This window comes from Ranitomeya variabilis, chromosome 8 (genome assembly GCF_051348905.1).
Source record: "Ranitomeya variabilis isolate aRanVar5 chromosome 8, aRanVar5.hap1, whole genome shotgun sequence".
Taxonomy (NCBI): Eukaryota; Metazoa; Chordata; class Amphibia; order Anura; family Dendrobatidae; genus Ranitomeya; species Ranitomeya variabilis.
In genome coordinates, this window is record NC_135239.1 from 35,251,605 (window position 1) to 35,275,653 (window position 24,049).

The 24,049-nt window shown below is 42.6% G+C and overlaps 1 protein-coding gene across 3 annotated transcripts in view; it reads right to left on the bottom strand.

The window, feature by feature from the left end:
* The window catches only part of SLC1A7 (solute carrier family 1 member 7), a 66,683-nt gene that overhangs the window by 2,040 nt on the left and 40,594 nt on the right, over positions 1 to 24,049 (bottom strand). For 2 of the 3 annotated variants that reach the window (XM_077277754.1, XM_077277752.1), the window contains 6 exons: positions 18,783 to 19,005; positions 18,090 to 18,189; positions 17,171 to 17,404; positions 12,892 to 13,086; positions 11,782 to 11,916; positions 7,838 to 7,943 (listed from right to left, as the gene is read on the bottom strand). In XM_077277754.1, coding sequence (XP_077133869.1) covers positions 7,838 to 7,943; positions 11,782 to 11,916; positions 12,892 to 13,086; positions 17,171 to 17,404; positions 18,090 to 18,189; positions 18,783 to 19,005 — 993 coding nt within the window. The remainder of the gene's footprint in view (positions 1 to 7,837; positions 7,944 to 11,781; positions 11,917 to 12,891; positions 13,087 to 17,170; positions 17,405 to 18,089; positions 18,190 to 18,782; positions 19,006 to 24,049) is intronic. The other variant, XM_077277753.1, reaches the window with a different exon arrangement.

Sequence of the window (24,049 nt, forward strand, 5' to 3'; positions counted from 1 at the left end):
AGAATCAGGTCAATAATGCATATCACACTGTGACCACACTCTGATCAGAGTATGATCAGAGTGAGATCAGAATGAAATCAGTGTGAGATCAGAGTGAGATCAGTGTGAGATCAGAGTGAGATCAGAGTGTGATCACAATGAGAGGAGACTGAGATCAGAGTATGATCAGAGTGTGATCAAAGTGTGATCAGAGTGAGAGGAGACTTAGATCAGAGTGAGAGGAGACTGAGATCAGAGTGAGAGGAGACTGATATCAGAGTGTGATCACAGTGAGAGGAGACTGAGATCAGAGTATGATCAGAGTGTGATCAAAGTGTGATCAGAGTGAGAGGAGACTGAGATCAGAGTGAGAGGAGACTGAGATCAGAGTGAGAGGAGACTGACATCAGAGTGTGATCACAGTGAGAGGAGACTGAGATCAGATTATGATCAGAGTGTGATCAGAGTGAGAGGAGACTGAGATCAGAGTGAGAGGAGACTGAGATCAGAGTGAGAGGAGACTGATATCAGAGTGTGATCACAGTGAGAGGAGACTGAGATCAGAGTATGATCAGAGTGTGATCAAAGTGTGATCGGAGTGAGAGGAGACTAAGATCAGAGTGAGAGGAGACTGAGATCAGAGGGTGATCACAGTGAGAGGAGACTGAGATCAGAGTGTGATCAGAGTGTGATCACATTGAGAGGAGACTGAGATCAGAGTGAGATCAGAGTGTGATCAGAGTGAGAGGAGACTGAGATCAGAGTGTGATCAGAGTGTGATCACAGTGAGAGGAGACTGAGATCAGAGTGTGATCAGAGTGTGATCACAGTGAGAGGAGACTGAGATCAGAGTGAGATCAGAGTGTGATCACAGTGAGAGGAGACTGAGATCAGACTGAGATCAGAGTGTGATCAAAGTGTGATCAGAGTGAGAGGAGACTGAGATCAGAGTGAGATCAGAGTGTGATCATAGTGAGATCAGAGTGAGATCACAGTGAGATCAGAGAGTGATCAGAGCGTGATCAGAGTGTGATCAGACTGAGATCAGAGTGATCATACTGAGATCAGAGTGAGATCAGAGTGTCTTGGAGGAAAAGAAGATGGGAAAAAAAGTCTCCATTTTCTCAATTGTGTCAGTCCCTGGAAATCGGACTGCACTCATATGTCGTCCAAGTGCAGTCAATGTTTTCCACGGACTCACTGACTTGATTGGCCGATTGTGATCCAAATTTCAGGTCAAACTCTGGCATGCTGAAATTTTTTATATTTTTTTTTTTATTAAGCAAAGATTCTAAAAGATCTAAGGGGGACATAACTTTTTCCCCCAGTCACAGGGAAAGCAGCCCACTACAGTGACACAAGTCATTAGCAGAGCTGATCCAGGTTAGCTAGGACCCAGCAGCACTGCTATGCCGAGTAGATACGCGGCGATCATCTGATCGCTGGGTCCAATACAAGCATCAGCATTGCGATTCTTCTATTCAGTAAATAGTGACCATTAAGAAGTATATAGTCAGCAAAGGAGAAAACAGGAGTGGTAATAAGCCATTTCTGTCTTCTCTATGTCTCACAGCTGGAGACCTGACCTGTGGACAAGGGTGGCGCTTTTTTCTTCTTTTTTTTTTTTCTTTTTTACTTAAGCAGGTGTGTTTTTTTTTTAAAAAACTTTTTAACCTATTCAAATAAAAAAAATACTATAATATGACCCTAAAATAGATGTAGAGGCCAAATAGCATTTCACATGAAAGTTTTTGAAAACCTCAAACTTTGTTTAATTGCTTTGTATACAAAAGATCCTAGAAAATGTGCTCTATTATGTTTGTGCAACTTTTATACTCTACCAATAAGAGCTTGACCAAAGGCAAACCACTTTAAAGACCCCGCGCACCCAGCCGAGCCGCACTGACTGAGCCAGTGTTCCCTTGTTACTGAGCTCATTAAGACCCGGCCCCTCGTTTCCCGGCCCCTCGTTTCCTTCCTATCCCACCCTGCAGATTGCACTTAAGAGACCAAATTAACTCCTACAACGATTAAGGGATCAGCGTCGATCACTACAAGAGCGATGATGTCACCAAAACCAATCCGGAGACAGGACCCAGAGGATAAACGGGGCCATCCATCGTCTACGCCGGAGACGGAGGGTCACATCCGAATAGTAGATGCTGTAACAACTGCCGTACTGGATGGAAAAGGTTAATATAAAAGATCTCTTGATTTCCCGTCAGAGACGCCCAAAGTCAAAGAATTTCCAGATTTCCGTTCTAACTCACAACAGGTTGAAAGATCAGTAAAAATAGTCCCAGACGTGAGGAAATAAAAAGCGCAGGCCCAGATGGAGGGGAGAGAGTGAGGAAAACCTTACAGACGGAGAGATATAGCTACAACGGGGTGAATCGCGAGATCTGGAGTGGAAATGATGAGGGCAGATTGCGGAATATCTGAGATGGAAATACACTTGCTGCAGATCATTTCTATGACACATGTTATTTCCCAGCCCAGATCCATAGTACACGTCATCACAAAAAAAAAACTGTATATAAATCTTACACGAGGTCATCTATAGTAATAGATCTCGTGTTATTGGATACAGCAATCATGTGACTCCTCTATAAACAGAGGAGACCATGTTCAAACTTAAAGGGTTTGTCCACTTTTGGTAACACTTCTTTTTGTTTTACTTAATTGCATGTATTTGGGACTAAAAATCATTTTTACAATTGGGTTTCATTACAACTTTTGCACCATTTGGCCTTTCATTTCCATGTACATTTAACATTAATGTGGTCGTTGGTCAAATCAACTGAGAGGAGCTCAGAAAAAGAAAGGTAACAGAGTTACAAACTCTTCATCAGACCATCAAAGTGGTCGGACTGATGGATTCTCACTTAAAGAAGCACTCTTCCTCCTATCAAAGTTTTTATCTTCTTAATATATTGCAGTCATCATATTATACAGCACTGTGTACTTACAATTGCTCATTTTTCCTTTCTACCCAGCTAATTCTTCTCTATTCCATTAGGTCTATGATATCACGTGATTAAAAATAGACTAGCTGAATCCTTCTAAGCTCTATGTAGAAACAGGAGGTCAATTTTCCCTGCATGAGTCATAAATCACAGCAAAAGTCCCTGACAGGGGGAGGAGGGAGCAGCTGGGTCAGGTGTTGAAGAGGGGGACGATAAATGTAGGGACAAGAGACTTCCCGCTTCTACATAGAGCAGAGAAAATAGAAGAATTAGCTGGGTGGAAAGGCAAAAGGAGCAATTGTAAGTACACAACACTGTATAATATGATGACTGCATTATATCGAGAGGATAAAAAAGTTGATTGGAGAAGGGCTTCTTTAACTCAGTTATATGATGAAACGATGCAAAATTTTTAATGAAATCTAAAACAGAAAAAGATTATTAGCCCAAAATACATAAAATACATGCATTTAAGTCAAAATAAATAAAAAAAATTGTTACAGAAGATGGACAACCTTTTTTGGCCAAGAGGCGGTCAGTGATCATAAATTGAGCATAATCAATAAGTTGATTAATCGAAGTCACCTGAAAAGTTTGTTTATTTCTAGTTATATTCCTACAAGATTGACAGTACAAAAAATGACCTGGCAAATCTGTTTAAATTCTTCATGATTTTTTTTTTTTTCATTTTTGCACTTTAAATTCTCTCCATACTCTTTCTTGCAAAAGCATTAAAGGGGTATTCCCATCTCCAAGATCCCATCCCAATATAAAGTAGGTGTAATAATAATATTAGCAAATACCGCAAATTAGAAATGTAGTATAGTTCTTCTGATTCGCTATGTCGTTTACCCCATGTGCAGGGCATTGCAGTAGTGTAGGTAGCCATGGTTACAACCACTAACAGCTAACTAAGTAACTAACTGTCACTATATGAGTGGTTGTAACCATGGATACCTAAGGTCCTGCAATGCCTGCACATGGGGTAAGCGACACAGTGAATCAGAAGAACTGTACTACATTTCTAATTGGAGGTATTTGCTAATATTATTATTATTACACCCGCTTCATATTGGAATAGGATCTTGGAGATGGGAATACCCCATTCACTTTTTATTTTTCCGTCTAGGACTTGTTTTTTTTCCTTTGGATTATTTTTCTGCATAAGTTGTAACTTTGAATGATGTTGCCTATTATACCATATAAAGCAATGAAACAAAAAAATTCAAAGCCACCATTGTTTTGGGGGGGGTTAATTTTTTATGGCGTCCAATAATTTGGAAACATGATTCTCGGTGTCGGTATCATTACAGAAATACCAAACTTATCTAGTTTTTTTTTTATAAATATATTTTAGTGGTAACAAAAAAAAACGGCAATTCTGGTGTTCCGATTTTTTTTCCACTTCACGTTCTTTGCCCTATGGGTTAATTCATTTTATATACAGTGGGGCAAAAAAGTATTTAGTCAGTCAGCAATAGTGCAAGTTCCACCACTTAAAAAGATGAGAGGCGTCTGTAATTTACATCATAGGTAGACCTCAACTATGGGAGACAAACTGAGAAATAAAAATCCAGAAAATCACATTGTCTGTTTTTTTATCATTTTATTTGCATATTATGGTGGAAAATAAGTATTTGGTCAGAAACAAACAATCAAGATTTCTGGCTCTCACAGACCTGTAACTTCTTCTTTAAGAGTCTCCTCTTTCCTCCACTCATTACCTGTAGTAATGGCACCTGTTTAAACTTGTTATCAGTATAAAAAGACACCTGTGCACACCCTCAAACAGTCTGACTCCAAACTCCACTATGGTGAAGACCAAAGAGCTGTCAAAGGACACCAGAAACAAAATTGTAGCCCTGCACCAGGCTGGGAAGACTGAATCTGCAATAGCCAACCAGCTTGGAGTGAAGAAATCAACAGTGGGAGCAATAATTAGAAAATGGAAGACATTCAAGACCACTGATAATCTCCCTCGATCTGGGGCTCCACGCAAAATCCCACAGCGTGGGGTCAGAATGATCACAAGAACGGTGAGCAAAAATCCCAGAACCACGCGGGGGGACCTAGTGAATGAACTGCAGAGAGCTGGGACCAATGTAACAAGGCCTACCATAAGTAACACACTACGCCACCATGGACTCAGATCCTGCAGTGCCAGACGTGTCCCACTGCTTAAGCCAGTACATGTCCGGGCCCGTCTGAAGTTTGCTAGAGAGCATTTGGATGATCCAGAGGAGTTTTGGGAGAATGTCCTATGGTCTGATGAAACCAAACTGGAACTGTTTGGTAGAAACACAACTTGTCGTGTTTGGAGGAAAAAGAATACTGAGTTGCATCCATCCAACACCATACCTACTGTAAAGCATGGTGGTGGAAACATCATGCTTTGGGGCTGTTTCTCTGCAAAGGGGCCAGGACGACTGATCCGAGTACATGAAAGAATGAATGGGGCCATGTATCGTGAGATTTTGAGTGCAAACCTCCTTCCATCAGCAAGGGCATTGAAGATGAAACGTGGCTGGGTCTTTCAACATGACAATGATCCAAAGCACACCGCCAGGGCAACGAAGGAGTGGCTTCGTAAGAAGCATTTCAAGGTCCTGGAGTGGCCTAGCCAGTCTCCAGATCTCAACCCTATAGAAAACCTTTGGAGGGAGTTGAAAGTCCGTGTTGCCAAGCGAAAAGCCAAAAACATCACTGCTCTAGAGGAGATCTGCATGGAGGAATGGGCCAACATACCAACAACAGTGTGTGGCAACCTTGTGAAGACTTACAGAAAACGTTTGACCTCTGTCATTGCCAACAAAGGATATATTACAAAGTATTGAGATGAAATTTTGTTTCTGACCAAATACTTATTTTCCACCATAATATGCAAATAAAATGATAAAAAAACAGACAATGTGATTTTCTGGATTTTTTTTTCTCAGTTTGTCTCCCATAGTTGAGGTCTACCTATGATGTAAATTACAGACGCCTCTCATCTTTTTAAGTGGTGGAACTTGCACTATTGCTGACTGACTAAATACTTTTTTGCCCCACTGTAACATCGAATGGGCACCGAAACAGTCGTGTCACGTGATTGCGCCTCTTAAACACCGCTGCCAGAGACTGAGAGCAGCCAGAGACTGACAGCAGCCAGAGACTGACAACAGCCAGAGACTGAGAGCAGCCAGAGACTGACAGCAGTCAGACTGACAACAGCCAAAGACTGACAACAGCCAGAGACTGAGAGCAGCCAGAGACTGACAGCAGCCAGACTGACAACAGCCAGAGACTGACAACAGCCAGAGACTGAGAGCAGCTAGAGACTGAGAGCAGCCAGAAACTGACAGCAGCCAGAGACTGACAGCAGCCAGACTGACAACAGCCAGAGACTGACAACAGTCAGAGACTGAGAGCAGCCAGAGACTGACAACAGCCAGAGACTGACAGCAGCTAGAGACTGACAACAGCCAGAGACTGACAGCAGCCAGAGACTGAGAGGAGCCAGAGACTGAGAGCAGCCAGAGACTGACAGCAGATAGAGACTGACAGCAGCCAGAGACTGACAGCAGCCAGAGACTGACAACAGCCAGAGACTGAGAGCAGCATTTAAGTAATTAAACAGCGGCATTCGGAGTAAGTGTCGAAAGATGCTTTTAGAGCCAGGTGATGGCTGTATAACACAGCCGGCACCTGCCCTGTACGGAGTTCTTGATTCTGGTCCATACATCAGCGCCTCTTAAACACCGCTGCCAGAGACTGAGAGCAGCCAGAGACTGACAACAGCCAGAGACTGAGAGCAGCCAGAGACTGACAGCAGTCAGACTGACAACAGCCAAAGACTGACAACAGCCAGAGACTGAGAGCAGCCAGAGACTGACAGCAGCCAGACTGACAACAGCCAGAGACTGACAACAGCCAGAGACTGAGAGCAGCTAGAGACTGAGAGCAGCCAGAAACTGACAGCAGCCAGAGACTGACAGCAGCCAGACTGACAACAGCCAGAGACTGACAACAGCCAGAGACTGAGAGCAGCCAGAGACTGACAACAGTCAGACTGACAACAGCCAAAGACTGACAACAGCCAGAGACTGAGAGCAGCCAGAGACTGACAGCAGCCAGACTGACAACAGCCAGAGACTGACAACAGCCAGAGACTGAGAGCAGCCAGAGACTGACAGCAGTCAGACTGACAACAGCCAAAGACTGACAACAGCCAGAGACTGAGAGCAGCCAGAGACTGACAGCAGCCAGACTGACAACAGCCAGAGACTGACAACAGCCAGAGACTGAGAGCAGCTAGAGACTGAGAGCAGCCAGAAACTGACAGCAGCCAGAGACTGACAGCAGCCAGACTGACAACAGCCAGAGACTGACAACAGCCAGAGACTGAGAGCAGCCAGAGACTGACAACAGCCAGAGACTGACAGCAGCTAGAGACTGACAACAGCCAGAGACTGACAGCAGCCAGAGACTGAGAGGAGCCAGAGACTGAGAGGAGCCAGAGACTGAGAGCAGCCAGAGACTGACAGCTGCCAGAGACTGACAGCAGATAGAGACTGACAGCAGCCAGAGACTGAGAGCAGCATTTAAGTAATTAAACAGCGGCATTCGGAGTAAGTGTCGAAAGATGCTTTTAGAGCCAGGTGATGGCTGTATAACACAGCCGGCACCTGCCCTGTACGGAGTTCTTGATTCTGGTCCATACATCAGCACCTGATATGTGACGTTAATGACAGTGACACATAACTTTAATATACATACAGTATATGTAGCACATGCATAAAAAGAAACCTATGTATATGCTTACTTTAGGGAAAACATCCTTGGTATCCAGGGTCCAATGCCCAATTCACCCAACCAAGGCATTACGTACAAGTTAATAAATAACAACGTTTTACCTTTACCTCTTCATTCTGCTTGGCAAAGTCTTTCCTGCAGATATGTGCCATGATGCCGGCTGCCAATGCATCTCCAAGGACATTAATCATGGTGCGGAAGCGGTCCCTATTAAAATACAATTATTGCTCATTACTAAGTACTTCATAATTTTTCAGTCATTTTATATGTATTCTATAGATCTCGTGACATTCTAGGAATTGCAATGTGAAAAAGGAGCAATCATCTCACCTGTCCAGGTACACGGCACAATACTCCAGTAATGGCAACAGTCCAAACGATAGCCGGCACTCACATCTTCTTAAAATATTGCTTTATTAATCCAATAGTAGAAAAGGCTAAAAAAATGGTCGACCACGACCGCACAAAAAATTAAAAAGGCAGAAGAGCTCTCCTCTGCGCTCCCAGGCAACATGTTTCAGACCTACAGTCCTTTGTTAAGCCAAAGACCATGTAGGTCTGAAACATGTTGCCTGGCATATTTCTTTTCTGCCTTTTTCATTTTTGCGCGGTCGCGGTCAACCATTTTTTGTGCCTTTTTATTTTACTAGATTAATAAAGCAATTCTTTTAAGAAGATGTGAGTGCCGGATGCTATTCTGGAATTTCAGTTATAGATATTATGAGAGACGTATATAGTTGTTAATCTGGTAGGTATCTGCAGCTGGCACTCTGCGGAGATCTGTGGCGGGCATTTTCGGCACGAACAGTGCGGGGACGTTCATGGGGCACTTATGGGAGCATCAGAGGATAAAGCACCTACGTGATACCTGAGTCTGGAACGTACAAGATCATTAACCGTGTAGATTTTTTGGCTAAAAGTTATGGATAATTGTGGATTAGAAGAAAAGTGGACTGGTAAGTTTTATCTCTTAGTTTTTGCTTTGGTTCTATGTAAATATTAATTATTATTATTATTATTTATTTACATAGCCCCATTAATTCCATGGTGCTTTACATGAGAAGGGGTTACATATAGAGTTACAGATATCATTTACAGTAAACAAATTAACAATGACAGACTGGTACAGAGGGGAGAGGACCCTGTCCTTGCGGACTTACATTCTATGGGACTGTGGGGAAGAGACAGAAGACCGGGGGTGCGGCAGCTCTGGTGTTGGTGAGGCGGCAGCTCTGGTGGTGGTGAAGCGGCAGCCCTGGTGGTGGTGAGGTGGCAGCTCTGGTGTTGGTGAGGCGGCAGCTCTGGTGGTGGTGAAGCGGCAGCCCTGGTGGTGGTGAGGCGGCAGCTCGGGTGGTGGTGAGGCGGCAGCTCGGGTGGTGGTGAGGCGGAGCTCGGGTGGTGGTGAGGCGGCAGCTCGGGTGGTGGTGAGGCGGCAGCTCGGTTGGGGGTGAGGCGGCAGGTCGGGCGGTGGTGAGGCGGCAGCTCGGGTGGTGGTGAGGTGGTAGCTCGGGTGGTAGTGAGGCGGCAGCTTGCGTGGTGGTGATGCGGCTGCTCGGGTGGTTGGTGAGGCGGCAGAATGGTCATTTCAGGTTGTAGACTTTCCTGAAGAGATGGGTTTTCAGGTTCCATCTGAAGGATCCGAGGGTGGTGGATAATCGGACGTGTTTGGGCACAGAATTCCAGAGGATGGGGGATATTCGGGAGAAATCTTGGAGGCGGTTGTGTGAGGAACGAATAAGTGTTGAGGAGAGTAGGAGCTCTTGGGAGGATCGTAGATTACACGAGGGAAGATATTGGGAGATTAGTTCAGAGATATAGGGAAGGGACAGGTTGTGGGTGGCTTTGTAGATCAGTGTTAGTAGTTTGAACTGGATTCGTTGGGGAATTGGGAGCCAGTGGAGGGATTGGCAGAGGGGAGAAGCAGGGGAGTAGCGAGGAGAGAGGTGGATTAGCCGGGCAGCAGAGTTGAGGACAGACTGGAGCGGTGCAAGAGAGTTAGCGGGGAGGCCACAGAGGAGGGTGTTGCAGTAATCAAGGCGGGAGATGATGAGGGCATGCACAAGAGTTTTGGTAGATTGTGGGCTGAGGAAGGGACGGATTCTGGCAATATTTTTGAGTTGGAGGCGACAGGTGGCAGCAAGAGTTTGGACGTGCGGTTTGAATAATTTAGTTATTGAATAATAATAATAATCCTGTTATATCATTCATCACTTACCCCTCACTCTGACAAGGTGCTTGTTTAACCAATAACCAAGAAGGGTAATATTAAAATCATATATGAAATTCCGCTGCAGTAACATGTGGCGTGACATCTGTATTACTGGAGGCAACGGCTCTATAGTTGTGCTTGCATTAATCACAGGATCAAGTCCAGATATTCTGCTTTATCTGAATATTGTATAAATGTTTATTCTTCTGCAAGAATGAAGAGAAGACACTGGGGCAAAACTTATGGAATAAGCCGCCGGTTCTCGTGTTATTGCATTTAGTGAATTAGTGGAGAATTCTAGACTAGTAGTAACTATTTGTAGGGACTAATTAATGTTCAATGCTGGATCGATTATTACATTTTTTTGTGTCATGTGCTTATATAATGCCTCTTCCAATTTGCAACAGATTTGTTTTTTTGTGTGTGTGTTTATTTATTGTCCTATCCCCACTTCTCGAGGCAAGGATCACATGACCACTTTCTCTACATCCGAGAAAAATGGTCCGATTATTGTGACCAGAGTTTGATCAGAGCGGCATTAGTTTTTCTCGGATGTCAGTACGTGAAAAACGGACTGCACTCAGATGCCATCCAAGTGTGGTCTGATTTTTTTTCACGGACTGACATTGATGATTTTGAATCAAAATTGGACACGTCTCCAATTTTTGTCCACAAAACATTCGGTCCGAGTAAAAAAAAAATCGGACACGTGCACAGCCCCATAAACTATCATAGGTACGAGAACTATCCATGAAAACCAGTGGTGTGCACAAGCCACTAACATGTCTAGCATCTCTAGCTCTGTAGATCCGGAGCAATCGCTGCGCCCAGAGGAGGAAGTGTTGTTAGGACATGTTCACACAAAGCTTGTTTTTTTGTCAATTTATTCAATCAGAAACCGCTTAAGGAAACGCCTGCATTTTTTTAAAATCCCAAAGTGGTTTTGTAAATATGTTGTTAGCGTTTTTAATGTCGCTTTCTGAAAATCTTTTTGGGGCATTTTTTAAATGGTTTTCTTAACGTTTTTTTGGAGGGGTGATTTTCGGATGTGTTTTGATAACCATTAAATGTGGGGGGTAAAAAACAAAAAACTTCCGGGCATTTTTTTTCTCCTTTCCATTGACTTCTATTGTAAAGTATTAAAAATATCTGAATAATGGTTGGCTCACTTTTTGCATTTTTGGCCTGAACACATGAACAGCGAGTTCTTTATATTATATAATATTCTTTCCAGTGTTTTCGGGATTTTTTTCAAAGCATACTGGCTCAATAAAAGCCTGAAATATACTCACTGTGAACATAACCTTCGTGCCTCCAATACTATATATACAGCATTTGTTTAGCGCTGTTGGAAAAATATATTGTTTATAAACTCCACCAACTTAAAGGGGTATTCCCATCTCCAAGATCCTATCCCAAAATGTAGTACGTGTAATAATAATATTAATGTTAGCAAACACCTCCAATTAGAAATGTAGTATAGATTTTCTGATTTGCTATGTCTCTTTCCTCATGTGCAGGTATTGTAGGACTTAGATATCCATGGTTACGACCACTGACATAGTGACAGTTAGATAGATAGTCGCTAGTGGTCGTAACCATGGATACCTAAGGTCCTGCAATGTCTGCACATGAGGAAAGAGACATAGCAAATAAGAAACACTATACTATTTTTCTAATTGGAGGTATTTGCTAATATTAATGTTATTATTACACTTACTACATATTGGGATAGGATCTTGGAGATGGGAATACCTCTTTACTGCTTTAAGTCATTTTTAGAGTAAACTTTTGCAATAAGCTACTGTAAGAACAATTTACACTCCGGATACTCACAGCGCCCAGTCTACTGCTATGATCAGGGTAATGTCATCCGTGGGCAGGCCAACTGAGGTCAGCACAATCACCATGGTTACCAGGCCGGCTTGGGGAATCCCTGCTGCCCCGATGCTTGCCGCTGTTGCAGTAATGCTGAGGGAAAGATACGAGACACAATCAAGTCATTTTAGCCTAAATATCACTGTTGATAAAATAGGGGTGTTACTGCCCTCCTTTTAGGACTTCCTGGAGAATGCTCATTTTTTGGGCACTTTTTGGCCTAGATTACATTTGAATTTTAGGACAGCCCCAATAAATTCCTTTTTTGACTGTTTTATACTAGAAAAATGTTGATCAGTGAAGAGTAAAGAAACTTTTTGCTGCATAGAAACCATCAACAAGCAGGTGCTGGTGACAGATCTTATTACATTGGTTTACATCCCAATATGCTTAGCCCATGGGAGATCAGTTTCCAATATGTAATCTTAAAGGGTTAGTCCCAAAATCGTAATTTATCCTTTACCGATAGGCTATGAGATAACTTAGTGATCACAAGAGGGCTGACCGCTGGAACTCACAGTGATCCTAAAAATGGGGCTCTGCAGCCCAGGAATTGGACTCTGCAGCCCAGGAATTGGACTCTGCTGCCCAGGAATTGGACTCTGCAGCCCAGGAATTGGACTCTGCAGCCCAGGAATTGGACTCTGCAGCCCAGGAATTGGACTCTGCAGCCCAGGAATTGGACTCTGCAGCCCAGGAATTGGACTCTGCAGCCCAGGAATTGGACTCTGCAGCCCAGGAATTAGGCTCTGCAGCCCAGGAATTGGACTCTGCAGCGGAACCCAACTTCCATTCTCTGTTGAACTGCCATAGGCAGCCGAGAACAGTGTGGTCGAACATACGTACCTCCACGAGAATCTGCAGGAGTGGGCCTAGGTTCCAGTGCCCTGCTCTCAAGATCACTAGGAGCCCCAGCGGTCAGAGCCCGACCAATCAGTAAGTTATCCTCAACACTATGAAATGGGGGTAACTTATGATTTTGAGTACAACTGTATAAATAAAAAAATAAAATGTTTGAAAAGGTTTTTTTAGTTTTATTTTAATGTAAGTAACATTTCTTAGACCTACCTGATAGTAATGATCTGGCCAAAATCAAGCTCGTAATTGTTCACTTGTGCGATAAAGATGGCAGCTACTGCTTCGTACAAGGCGGTCCCATCCATATTTATAGTGGCTCCAACAGGCAGCACAAACCTTGCGATACGTCTGTCTATGTGATTGTTCTCCAGAAGACACTTGAATGTTATTGGCAGCGTGGCAGAACTAGCGAAACACAAACACTTTATCAAAGTGTGTAAGTGGCAGCAGTAGTGGTCAGTAGAATTATAAATGCAGCTCTGGAGTATGACACAAGCTGTAAGCTGTATAACACAAGTATAAGTATAACACACGCTGTAAACTCAGAATCTCTATTATTAGTAATGCTGATATTCCGGTGTATATCTGCAATGACGTATCATCATATAGGTTTACAGTGGCATGCATCGCTTATTGAGTCCGGTTGGAAAATGATGCATATTGCATGGTATGGTTTCATTTTTTTTGCAGTGACCCAATGTAAAGGAAAGTACTGTTTGCTATACCCATGGCTTGTGGAGGCCTACTGTGTGGCTTATGGGTATCTGCTAGCTCGGCATATCTCCACTGGATATAACAGACAACTATGAGCAGGATGAAGTGGAGGAGGGCGATGATTAGCCTTGATTAGCACTGAGGCCGCCTCCTCCTTGCTGGTAACATAATCACCCTCAAAAGGGGCGGACAGAGACAGAAGAGGTCTCCTGTGTAAGAACAATATATTGGCCCTTTGCAGTATGATAATGTGTCTGTGTCAGAAGCTGTTTGCTGCTTTTGAGGTGGTTGTGGCCCCCTGACCTTTCGGGCCCCAGTGCAGATGCCCAGGTTGCACCAATGGTATGACTGCCCCCAACGAGCTACACTACCTGCTTCCTCCTTGCTGCTTCTTTTGCGCCTTCCTCCTCAGTACTTCATGTTCCCTTGGCCACGTCCCGCCGCCTGCTCCCAACTGGATATCCTCTACTCGTAGGTATGACTATGCACAATACAAACACATTGGCTCCCAAAACCTGCCCTCTTCGACATTTTCCTACAGCAAGAGTTATTTATTGAGAGAAAGGCAGGTCATATGTAGGGAATCACCAGTAATTGTTAAATGATTTTTCCGGCTCCAATCACTTTTGCATCTGACGGTGAGTGGTGCATCACGTCTACGGATCGCTGCCGGGACAAATGTGTAATCGTCATGCATCGTGCACCTTATCTATTTATCAGGTGTCGCTGTCCAGTGTGTCCACGCCTTCGGACAAATCGAACATCAAGAGGAAGTCAGAGAGCAGACACAGCTCTGACTTCTTGTTCATGATCAATACATTCGAAGGCGGGGATCAAGGCCGGACTGGCCATCTGGCAATTGTGGCAAATGCCAGAAGGGCCTGTCTGGTTATGGGCTGCCTTTTCTGCTACGTTGTTAACAGAATCGGTATTCTCAAGATACCCATACTGTTAAGAGTTGTGATGGGGCACAAAGTCACCCCAGCAGGCCACGAGTATCATTAGAAATATTGGTGTTGTAGTAAATCTTCCTTTCCTTTCCTCCATTCAGGGTAATATTAGTAATATATTCTGTCTGGTTCTTGGGGACGGGGACAACATGGGCCTGTGTGATTTCAAATGCCAGGACTGAATTACAGCCCCAGTCCGTACCTGGCGGGGATAGTGAAGCCGGCGGTGATTGGGCGCAGGGATCATGTGATGTAATGACCTCATGTGAGTCCCAGGAACGCGAGTACCAATGCCGGCACCGGAGGTGAGTATAAGTGTTTTATTTTAACAGGGCTAAACACGAGGAATGAAAACAGGTTCTCCAAATATTGAATAACCCCTTTAATGAACAACGATAACCCTTTAATGATCAGTTATCTGACATTGGCCGCCATTTGGCTTCTACAATTTTTTTCACATAGATTGTAGATCGCGACCATCTCTTAGTGATGAATGTGGTTCTTGATGTAAGTAAAGGTTAGGGACCACTGGTCTAAACAGTTGGAAAAAAGGAGACCAAAAGGTATATTTCAAAATTTGGGAGCGTTTCCTGGTATATACACAAATACACAGATGTAGTCTGCATAGAGCCTTACCAAACTTTTTAGTAACACAGGCGGAATTGGTTTTTGGTTTAAATCAATGAACACTTTTCTCCAGATTGGGCACGAAGCTTAGTGGTTACAGTCCATGGCGCTTAACTTGGTAGTTACAGACTTTAGAACAGCTGTTTTGCATTTAGAAAACGGCTCAACTTGCAAACCCTGGGCCCACTGTAGGCTCGGGACAGTTTTTGTCTCCGATCAAAGCTGATGGCAGAGCTGATGAGGTTTCAACATACCATTGATAGAGAAGACCTAGTATTGGTCGCCAACCACTTTGGTAGATACAAATTAAGGGGCTGCAATATAGCTTAGACCAGATGCTCATGAAGGAACTTGAAATGGCCTGTGACCAGGAACGGCATCAGCCTCTGGTAAAGCCGGGTCAACCATTGGGGCCCACGGCACCTGAGGGGCCCACTCTGGCCAGATTTCATTAAACAACATTCTCTGTAAATTTAGCGCAAGTGTGTTATACAACTGGCTCCAAAATCTAACTCAATCCTATACACGGGATTTTACCAAAAAGCGTCCTGTAAATCTAAAAATTTATGCCATAGTGCACATAAAACATCACTGCAAAACTGGCACGAAACGCAATAACACAAGTAACCTAACCGGTGCCAACAACATGAGGCTCACACGTACATTACTGTCATGTCCAGTATATGAGCACGGCTGTTCCTGGCGCACTCCATATTGGCCTCATGTCAGGCTACGCTGATAGATGATGGAAAATGCTAACGGAAAGAAGCGCGGTTATCTACGTTTATCATTGGTCGATGTCAGGGTCAGTACCTGTGTAGTGATCCACCATTAATATAAAACATCTGCATGGCGGTATCTGCAGACTATTATGCCATTATGTAATGTAATATATAACAGAGACGGACATATTACTGCAGACCACGGACATCGTGCGCGAGGAGCTAATTAAGGGAATTACTATGGAATCTACATCGTATTTTTCCACGCAGCGCACGATATAATGGATGTAAAATAAAAAAGGCCGAGTGCACAGTGTATCTGAGCACATCGTTAGGTGTATTCAGAAGTAATGATTAGTCATGGGAGAACGTGCTCGTATAAGGTGTTATCTGAGCATGCTCGGATGCTACCCGCCTATATTAAGCGTGCTCGAATAATATGTCCGATTCCCCGCTCTCTCTCAGATGTTCGACAGCATACATACAGGGATTGCCTAACAGACATTTTGTGATGAAAATTACCGATGAAACTAGGGCCGTTTTTCTTCTACGTAAAAAAAAAACTTGACGCCTGAATGGGGCCTTAGTAATCTTACAATTTTCACACTGGCCACTGAGTCTAGTTTAGATTTCCTATCCTTTCAGGAAGAGTTTTCATCAGTTTCCTTATCATCAGAGGGTGACAATGACTGATAACACCTCTATAAACAGCTGATAACACAGGATCCACCAACCACTATAGGTGATGTCACAGCTCATTTCATCCTCCTCCCTTCACAATGATCTTTGCACACGCCAATTAGTTGCTTCATTCGAATTAATCTGGTCTTAGTCAGTCTATTGATGCTAATGTACATGTGAATTTCCTGAGTTTAAAATAGCACTAGCGGCTGGTGTGATAATTGAATTATTTATCATTTTCAATTTTAATATAGATACCAAATTTATATATATATGTATATATATATATGTACGGTATATATATATATACATATGGATATATATCACTGCAACTTGCCAAATCCTAATCCTGTATAATACACACACCATTAGGATTCCACTGATCCAGGGTCCCACAGTCATCATGTGACATGTGATTTCTATACTTGTGGTTCACTAAAGTCTCAGCCGAGTCTCTCAATAGAACAATGCGAAACGCGTTACGATCACTGGAAACAGCAAGAAGGGTCAAATCCTTCAAGAGTGCCGAAGATTTCACCGGGGGCTGTCAACCTCTTTAAAACCTGTTTTGCACCTAGCCTCAATTTGGCGGAGCAGGACGGCAAGGTGCCCTGGGAATTACACCCTAGAATATGGGGACAAAGCACCAAATTATTTGTAGCACTACCGTGAAATTTTGGCCAAACATGTGCTGGACAGATAATGCGGTTGGAAATGTTCAACCAAACAAAACAGGAAACTCCACAACATTCCATTAAAATATAACAAACTATTCAGGTCTTCTGTGGCTACTACCTGGAGGATGTGGCCAGTGCTATGAGCAGAGCCTGAAGGATTCCTCGGATGAAGACAATGGGGTTCTTCTTAGTGATAAATAGATACATGATGGGAAGAATAAAGAGGCCGTGTACCACCAGTCCACATACTACAGTGATGGCGTAATATCCAAGCTTCTTCCCAATGGCTGTGGGATCATCCATTTCCAAGATCTTGCCGGCAATAAGGAAGACAATCCCAAATGGAAAGTACCTACAAAAAGCAAGGAACAATACCAAGTAACTACAATTGCAATTTATTTGGGTGTTTTATAAATATTTCTAAAATAAAATAATCACATTGCACCTTTTTTTAAGAAAAAAAGTGCACTAGTTACATTTCAGGTCTATTCAGTCAAGGCAGCCTTCACGACTGTCAACATGGTCAACCTCTACCACCTTCTCCTAGACTTGAGACACCCTTGTGGGACGTTGGTGGTTACTTCTCACGTGTATGATGCTCTGTACAGAGGTTTGGTGAAGTCTTGATATCATGAACAATTTCTTGTGATTAGGCAAAGTACAATGATGAGACTGTTGGGTGGTGGAAAATGAGCTGCAAATGACTGGATGAAACAAGAACCTTCTCTTGGTTACCCTTCTGCTGGGGAAAAGATTTAGCCGTCTACCCTAGCCCTGTCTCCAAATACGTGCATCAATGTAAAATGACTACTTGGCACCCTCCCGGCCAGTTTCCACCTTGCCATGGCCGTAGCTGGATTTTCTTTCTGTTGTCTTTAATGTTTCTCCGAAAATTTTGGAAAAAATTTAATTTACACAATAGCCAATATATTAGGCCTGTTGCACAAAAAAACACGTCGATAACTATGGGATCAGAACATTTTTTTTCTCTAAAATTAAATAGCTGATACAGAATGCAAAGTCAACGCCAAACTCACCAGACGGCAACGGCTACAATTTTCATGACCGACTCATTCAGGCACTGACAGAAACTGACAACAGGTACGCCGCTTGTTCCCATGCGTCCCAGCATTATACCTGAAAGACAGGGGTGGAGAAGTAAGCCACCATTTCCATATAGGTCTCATATAGCTACAGTATATGTTTGTTTGTTTGTTTTTTTGCCTGTTTCTTGTCCAAATGAATAGTTTGGTAAAAAGTACAAACAGGTCAATGTGAAAGTTTTTAGAACTTTTTTTTTTTTTACAATCTGGTCATTTTTCTGGCATGGCCGGATTATAAGGCAGGTGAATTGGCCCCGCCATCTTCTGGTCCTTAGGGGAACCAATTACCTCTGTGATGACTATTGGAGTTGTGATGACTATGGGTGAGTTCACAGTGAGTTTTTATGCTGAATTTTCGGACCTGAGACTCTCCAACTTTCCAATCAAAACTTGTGTTTTTTCTTAACTCCTTGTGACTTTTTAAAGAGTTTTTGCTCCAAAATCTCGGCAAAAAAATCCCTCACACCCTAAGGCTAATGGTGTTGTTGGCATGGCATGGCTATCTACATAACCCCTACATAGACTTCAGTGGAGTGGACTATGCACATGCCCATTCATTTTTTTATATGTAGTTATGAGAGGGTCTCCAAGCTGGGATTTACTTTAATTTTTTCAAATAACACATACCCATGGTGGAAGAAAATATGACAATTCCAAGAACATTCATCCCATCGCTGGTTCCCGGTTCTGACTTGTAGACCACATCTGGGGAAGGAGTGATATCTAGAGCAAAGTTCTGTATATGTGACCCATTTTCATCCTTGATCCCATAGATGAAGATTCTGTGAGTGACACTTTCTGAAGAAGTCGTCTTCCCACTTTTCACTATGGGTATATTCTTGGTGCGGTACTGAAAAACAGGAAAGCAGATACAATATATTATATATATATATATATATATATATATATACACAGTATATATATATATACACTCACTGGCCACTTTATTAGGTACACCTGTCCAACTTCTTGTTAACACTTAATTTCTAATCAGCCAATCACATGGCGGCAACTCAGTGCATTTAGGCATGTAGACATGGTCAAGACAATCTCCTGCAGTTCAAACCGAGCATCAGTATGGGGAAGAAAGGTGATTTGAGTGCCTTTGAACGTGGCATGGTTGTTGGTGCCAGAAGGGCTGGTCTGAGTATTTCAGAAACTGCTGATCTACTGGGATTTTCACGCACAACCATCTCTAGGGTTTACAGAGAATGGTCCGAAAAAGAAAAAAAATCCAGTGAGCGGCAGTTCTGTGGGCGGAAATGCCTTGTTGATGCCAGAGGTCAGAGGAGAATGGGCAGACTGGTTCGAGCTGATAGAAAGGCAACAGTGACTCAAATCGCCACCCGTTACAACCAAGGTAGGCCTAAGAGCATCTCTGAATGCACAGTGCGTCGAACTTTGAGGCAGATGGGCTACAGCAGCAGAAGACCACACTGGGTACCACTCCTTTCAGCTAAGAACAGGAAACTGAGGCTACAATTTGCACAAGCTCATCGAAATTGGACAGTAGAAGATTGGAAAAACGTTGCTTGGTCTGATGAGTCTCGATTTCTGCTGCGACATTCGGATGGTAGGGTCAGAATTTGGCGTAAACAACATGAAAGCATGGATCCATCCTGCCTTGTATCGAGCATCTTTGGGATGTGCAGCCGACAAATCTGCGGCAACTGTGTGATGCCATCATGTCAATATGGACCAAAATCTCTGAGGAATGCTTCCAGCACCTTGTTGAATCTATGCCACGAAGAATTGAGGCAGTTCTGAAGGCAAAAGGGGTCCAACCCGTTACTAGCATGGTGTACCTAATAAAGTGGCCGGTGAGTGTGTATATAGATATAAACATTCACAGATATATATATACACAGAGTACTGTACAAAAGTGTTAGGCAGGTGTTCAGTAGATGCTGCAAAGTAAGAATGTTTTAAAAAATAATAGTTTGCATTTTGTTGATAAAAACAAAGTGAATGAACAAATACTAGATCTAATTAATATTTGGTGTAACCGCCCTTTGCATACGAAATTAACGCATTGATTCTTCTAGGTACACTTGCACATAGTTTTTGAAGAAACTCAGCAGGGAGGATCCAAACAACTTAGAGATCTGACCACATATCTTCTGTGGATGTCGCTTGTGCGGATCATTCCGTCTCTTCTAATAATCCCTCAGACACTCAATGAGGTGAGATCAGGGCTCTGCGGGGGCCGGATCATCACTTCTAGGACTCCTTGTTATTCCTAACCCTGAAGATAGTTCATATTGACATTATCTGTATGATTTGGGCTCTTACCCTTGTGCAGAATTTATTTGGAGCCAATCCCTAATTCTGTTTGCGAAAATGAAGTCCAAATTTGGACTTCAAAAGGCCTCCACCACACGTCACTGCTGCCTGTACACAATATTTTACAGCTCTTCAGCCTCTGGGTGAACAATCTGTCTTCTGTTACAGCTAAATATTTCATATCTTGATGTATCAGTCCAGAACACCTGCCGCCATCTTTCTGCACACCAGTTCCTCTGTTTTCTTGCATAGTTCAGTCACTTGGCCTTGTTTCCATGTTGCAATTCTTGACCACTTCTGGCCAGCCTTCTCCAAGCAGTAGATTGGCGTAGCCGAGTCCCGCTGGTTGCTGCCATTTCTGAGTTGATGGCACTGCTGGACATCTTCTGATTTAAAAGGGAAGTAAGAATGATGCATCTTTCATCTGCTGCACTAAGTCTCCTTGGAACTTTCTTGATGCTTCATCTTGAAATCTTTGCTTGGGAGAGACCTTGCTGATGCAGTATAACTTGTTGCTATGCTCAGTCTTGCCATGGCGTGTGTGACCTGTGACATGAAGCAGTCTTCCAAAACCTCACCATTGTAGCATTATTGGCTGTTCCTCACCCAATTTCAAGCCTCCTACAAAGTTGTTTCTGTTTCAGTTAATGACTGTGATTCAACTTAGATATGAAAATGATCATCTTTCTCACCTGTTTAGATTAATTGGATACTCATACACCAGACTATACACAGCAGGGGCACATTGATAAGATTATCTCAGCACAGGAACATTCTATTGTGGAAATTAGTATTATTCCAAGATCTATTGATTAAAATGTTGATTAAAATTAATTCTGTTCGTGGGAAAACCCCTTTAAGGCTACATTCACACATGTGTTTTTACATCTTCAAGTGCTTTCCGTTTTTAAATGGACAGCATACAGACCCATAGAGTTTCATTGAACCATTTGCATATTAGTTTTAAAACAGATCTATTTGTTCAATACGCGACATTTACATCATGTCCAATTCACAACTGTTTGGGGGATCAGATTCAGCCATTAAGGGTTTGTTCAGACCAACGTGTAAAATACAGTGATGGATGAAAGTGTCGGCACTCTTGAAATTGTTCCAGAAAATGAAGTATTCTCCCAGAAAACTATTGCAATTGCATCATAAATATGTGGACATCATATGACACAAAACCCCAAAAATGAGCCTGACAAAATTGTTGGCACTGTTCCAAAATTGTGGGTTAACAATTTTGTTTCAAACATGTGCTGCTTGTTCAAACTCACCTGTGGCAAGTAACAGATGTGGGCAATATGAAAATCACACCTGAAACCAGACAATAAGGGGAGAATTTGACTCCATCTTTGCATTGTGTATCTGTGTGTGTCACACTAAGCATGGAGAACAGAAAGAGGAGAAGAGAACTATCTGAGAACCAAAATTGTTGAAAAATAGCCACAATCTCAAGGTTACAAGTCCATCTCCAGAGATCTTGATGTTCTTCTGTCCACTGTGCACAACATAATCAAGAAGCTTACACCCCATGGCACTGTAGCTAATCTCCATGGATGTGGACGGCAGTGAAAAATTGATGAAAGGTTGCAATGCAGAATAGTCTGGATGGTGGATAAGAAGCCCCATTCAAGTCCCAAAGAACTTCAAGCTGTCCTGCAGGCTCAGGGTGCATCAGTGTCAGCGAGAACCGTCAGTCTACATGTGAATGAAATGAAACGCTATACCAGGGAGGACTCCACTGCTGACACAGAGACATAAAAAGTTAGACTGTTTGCAAAGTGTACATGAGTAAGCCAAAATCCTTGTGCGGACAAGTGAGACCAAGATAGAGCTTTTTGGTAAAGCACATCATTCTACTGTTTACCTAAAACTGAATGAGGCCTACAAAAGAACACAGTACCTACAGTCAGATGACAATGACCCCAAACATACTTCAAGAAGCCCCCAGAAATGAATGGAAACAAAGCGCTGGAGAGTTCTGAAGTGGCAGCAATGAGTCCGGATCTAAATCCCATTGAACACCTGTGCAGAGATCTAAAAAATGCTGTTGGGAGAAGTCGCCTCCAAATATGAGAGACCTGGAGCAGTCTGCAACAGAAAAGTGCTCCAAAATTCCAGGTGAGAGGTGTAAGACGCTTGTTGATGGTTATAGGGAGAAATTGCAGTTATTTATTCCAAAGGGTGTGCAACCAAATATTAAGATGAGGGAGCCAATAAATGTGTCCAGCCCATTATTTGGATTTTGTGTGTAATGATGTCCATTTTGCCTTTTTTCTCTGTTTTTCTGAGCTGTTCCAATACACACAAAGGGAATAAACACGTGTATAACAAAACGTGTGTAATTGCAATAAATTTCTGGGAGAAACGCTTTCATTTTTGGTTCAGTGGTTAGCATTGTATGCTGACTCAGTGGTTAGCATTATATGCTGGCTCAGTGGTTAGCATTATATGCTGGCTCAGTGGTTAGCACTGTATGTTGGCTCAGTGGTTAGCATTGTATGCTGGCTCAATGGTTAGCACTGTACAGTGGCTCAGTGGTTAACATTGTAGCCTTTGCACTGCTGGGGTCCTGGGTTTAAATCCAACCAAGGAAAACATCTGTAAGGAGTTTGTATGTTCTCCCCGTGTTTGTGTGGGTTTTCTCCGAGTTCTCCGGTTTCCTCCCACACTCCGAAGACATACTGATAGGGAATGTAGAGTGTGAGCCCCAGTGGGGACAATTATAATAAGTGCTGAGGAATTAATGGGTCTATATAAAGCGAATAAAATAAATAAATAAATATATTTTCTGGAACAATTTCAAAGGTGTCAATACTTTCGGTCATGACTGTATATGTGCGCTGGTGGGGGAAAAAATAAAAAATTATCGAGAATGCACTAGCTTACTCCATATTTCGGATGAGACTCACTCACTCAAAAAAACGGATCCCATATGGACCATCCACATTGCACTTGAATTTTACAGCTACATTTCAATCATTAACATAGGAAACTGTATTTGACCTTGCACATTTTATAAACAAGCTAATAATTTGTAACCAAGAAAAAAGTAGTGGTCCCATCACTTTAGAAACAGATGAAATATTTACTGTCTTAATAAACATCAATTATTTTTCTTTTTTTATCTGAAGAAGGGGGAATCCTTGAAACGTGGAATATAATAAGACAAGAAATGTTTTATGTTCTTAAAGTGCTGGGGACCCATTTTTTCTCTAGATTATTCGCTTGCATTTTTTTTTTCTTTTACAAATAATCCACATTTAAAAAACAGACACACGGATGGCATACGGATGAACTTCGGATGAAAGTTTTCAGGGTTTTTTTTATGGATGAAAAATTGTACGATTCTTCATAAACTCATCTGAACCCGGCTTTGATTCTATGGAGGTCCGTTAAACATAGTTAAAAAAAAAAAAAGACATCCTCTATAGTTCAGTTCTCTATCCGCGTTTCAGCTCCTTCAGTTTTTAAAAATGGATGAAAAAATAATCGGAGAATGCATGAGACAAAAACGACACGTTTTCCACTGATGTGTGACTGCAGCCCGATAGCAGAACGATGACGGTTCTTCCATCAGTATAGAATGTAAAATAGTGTTAGAA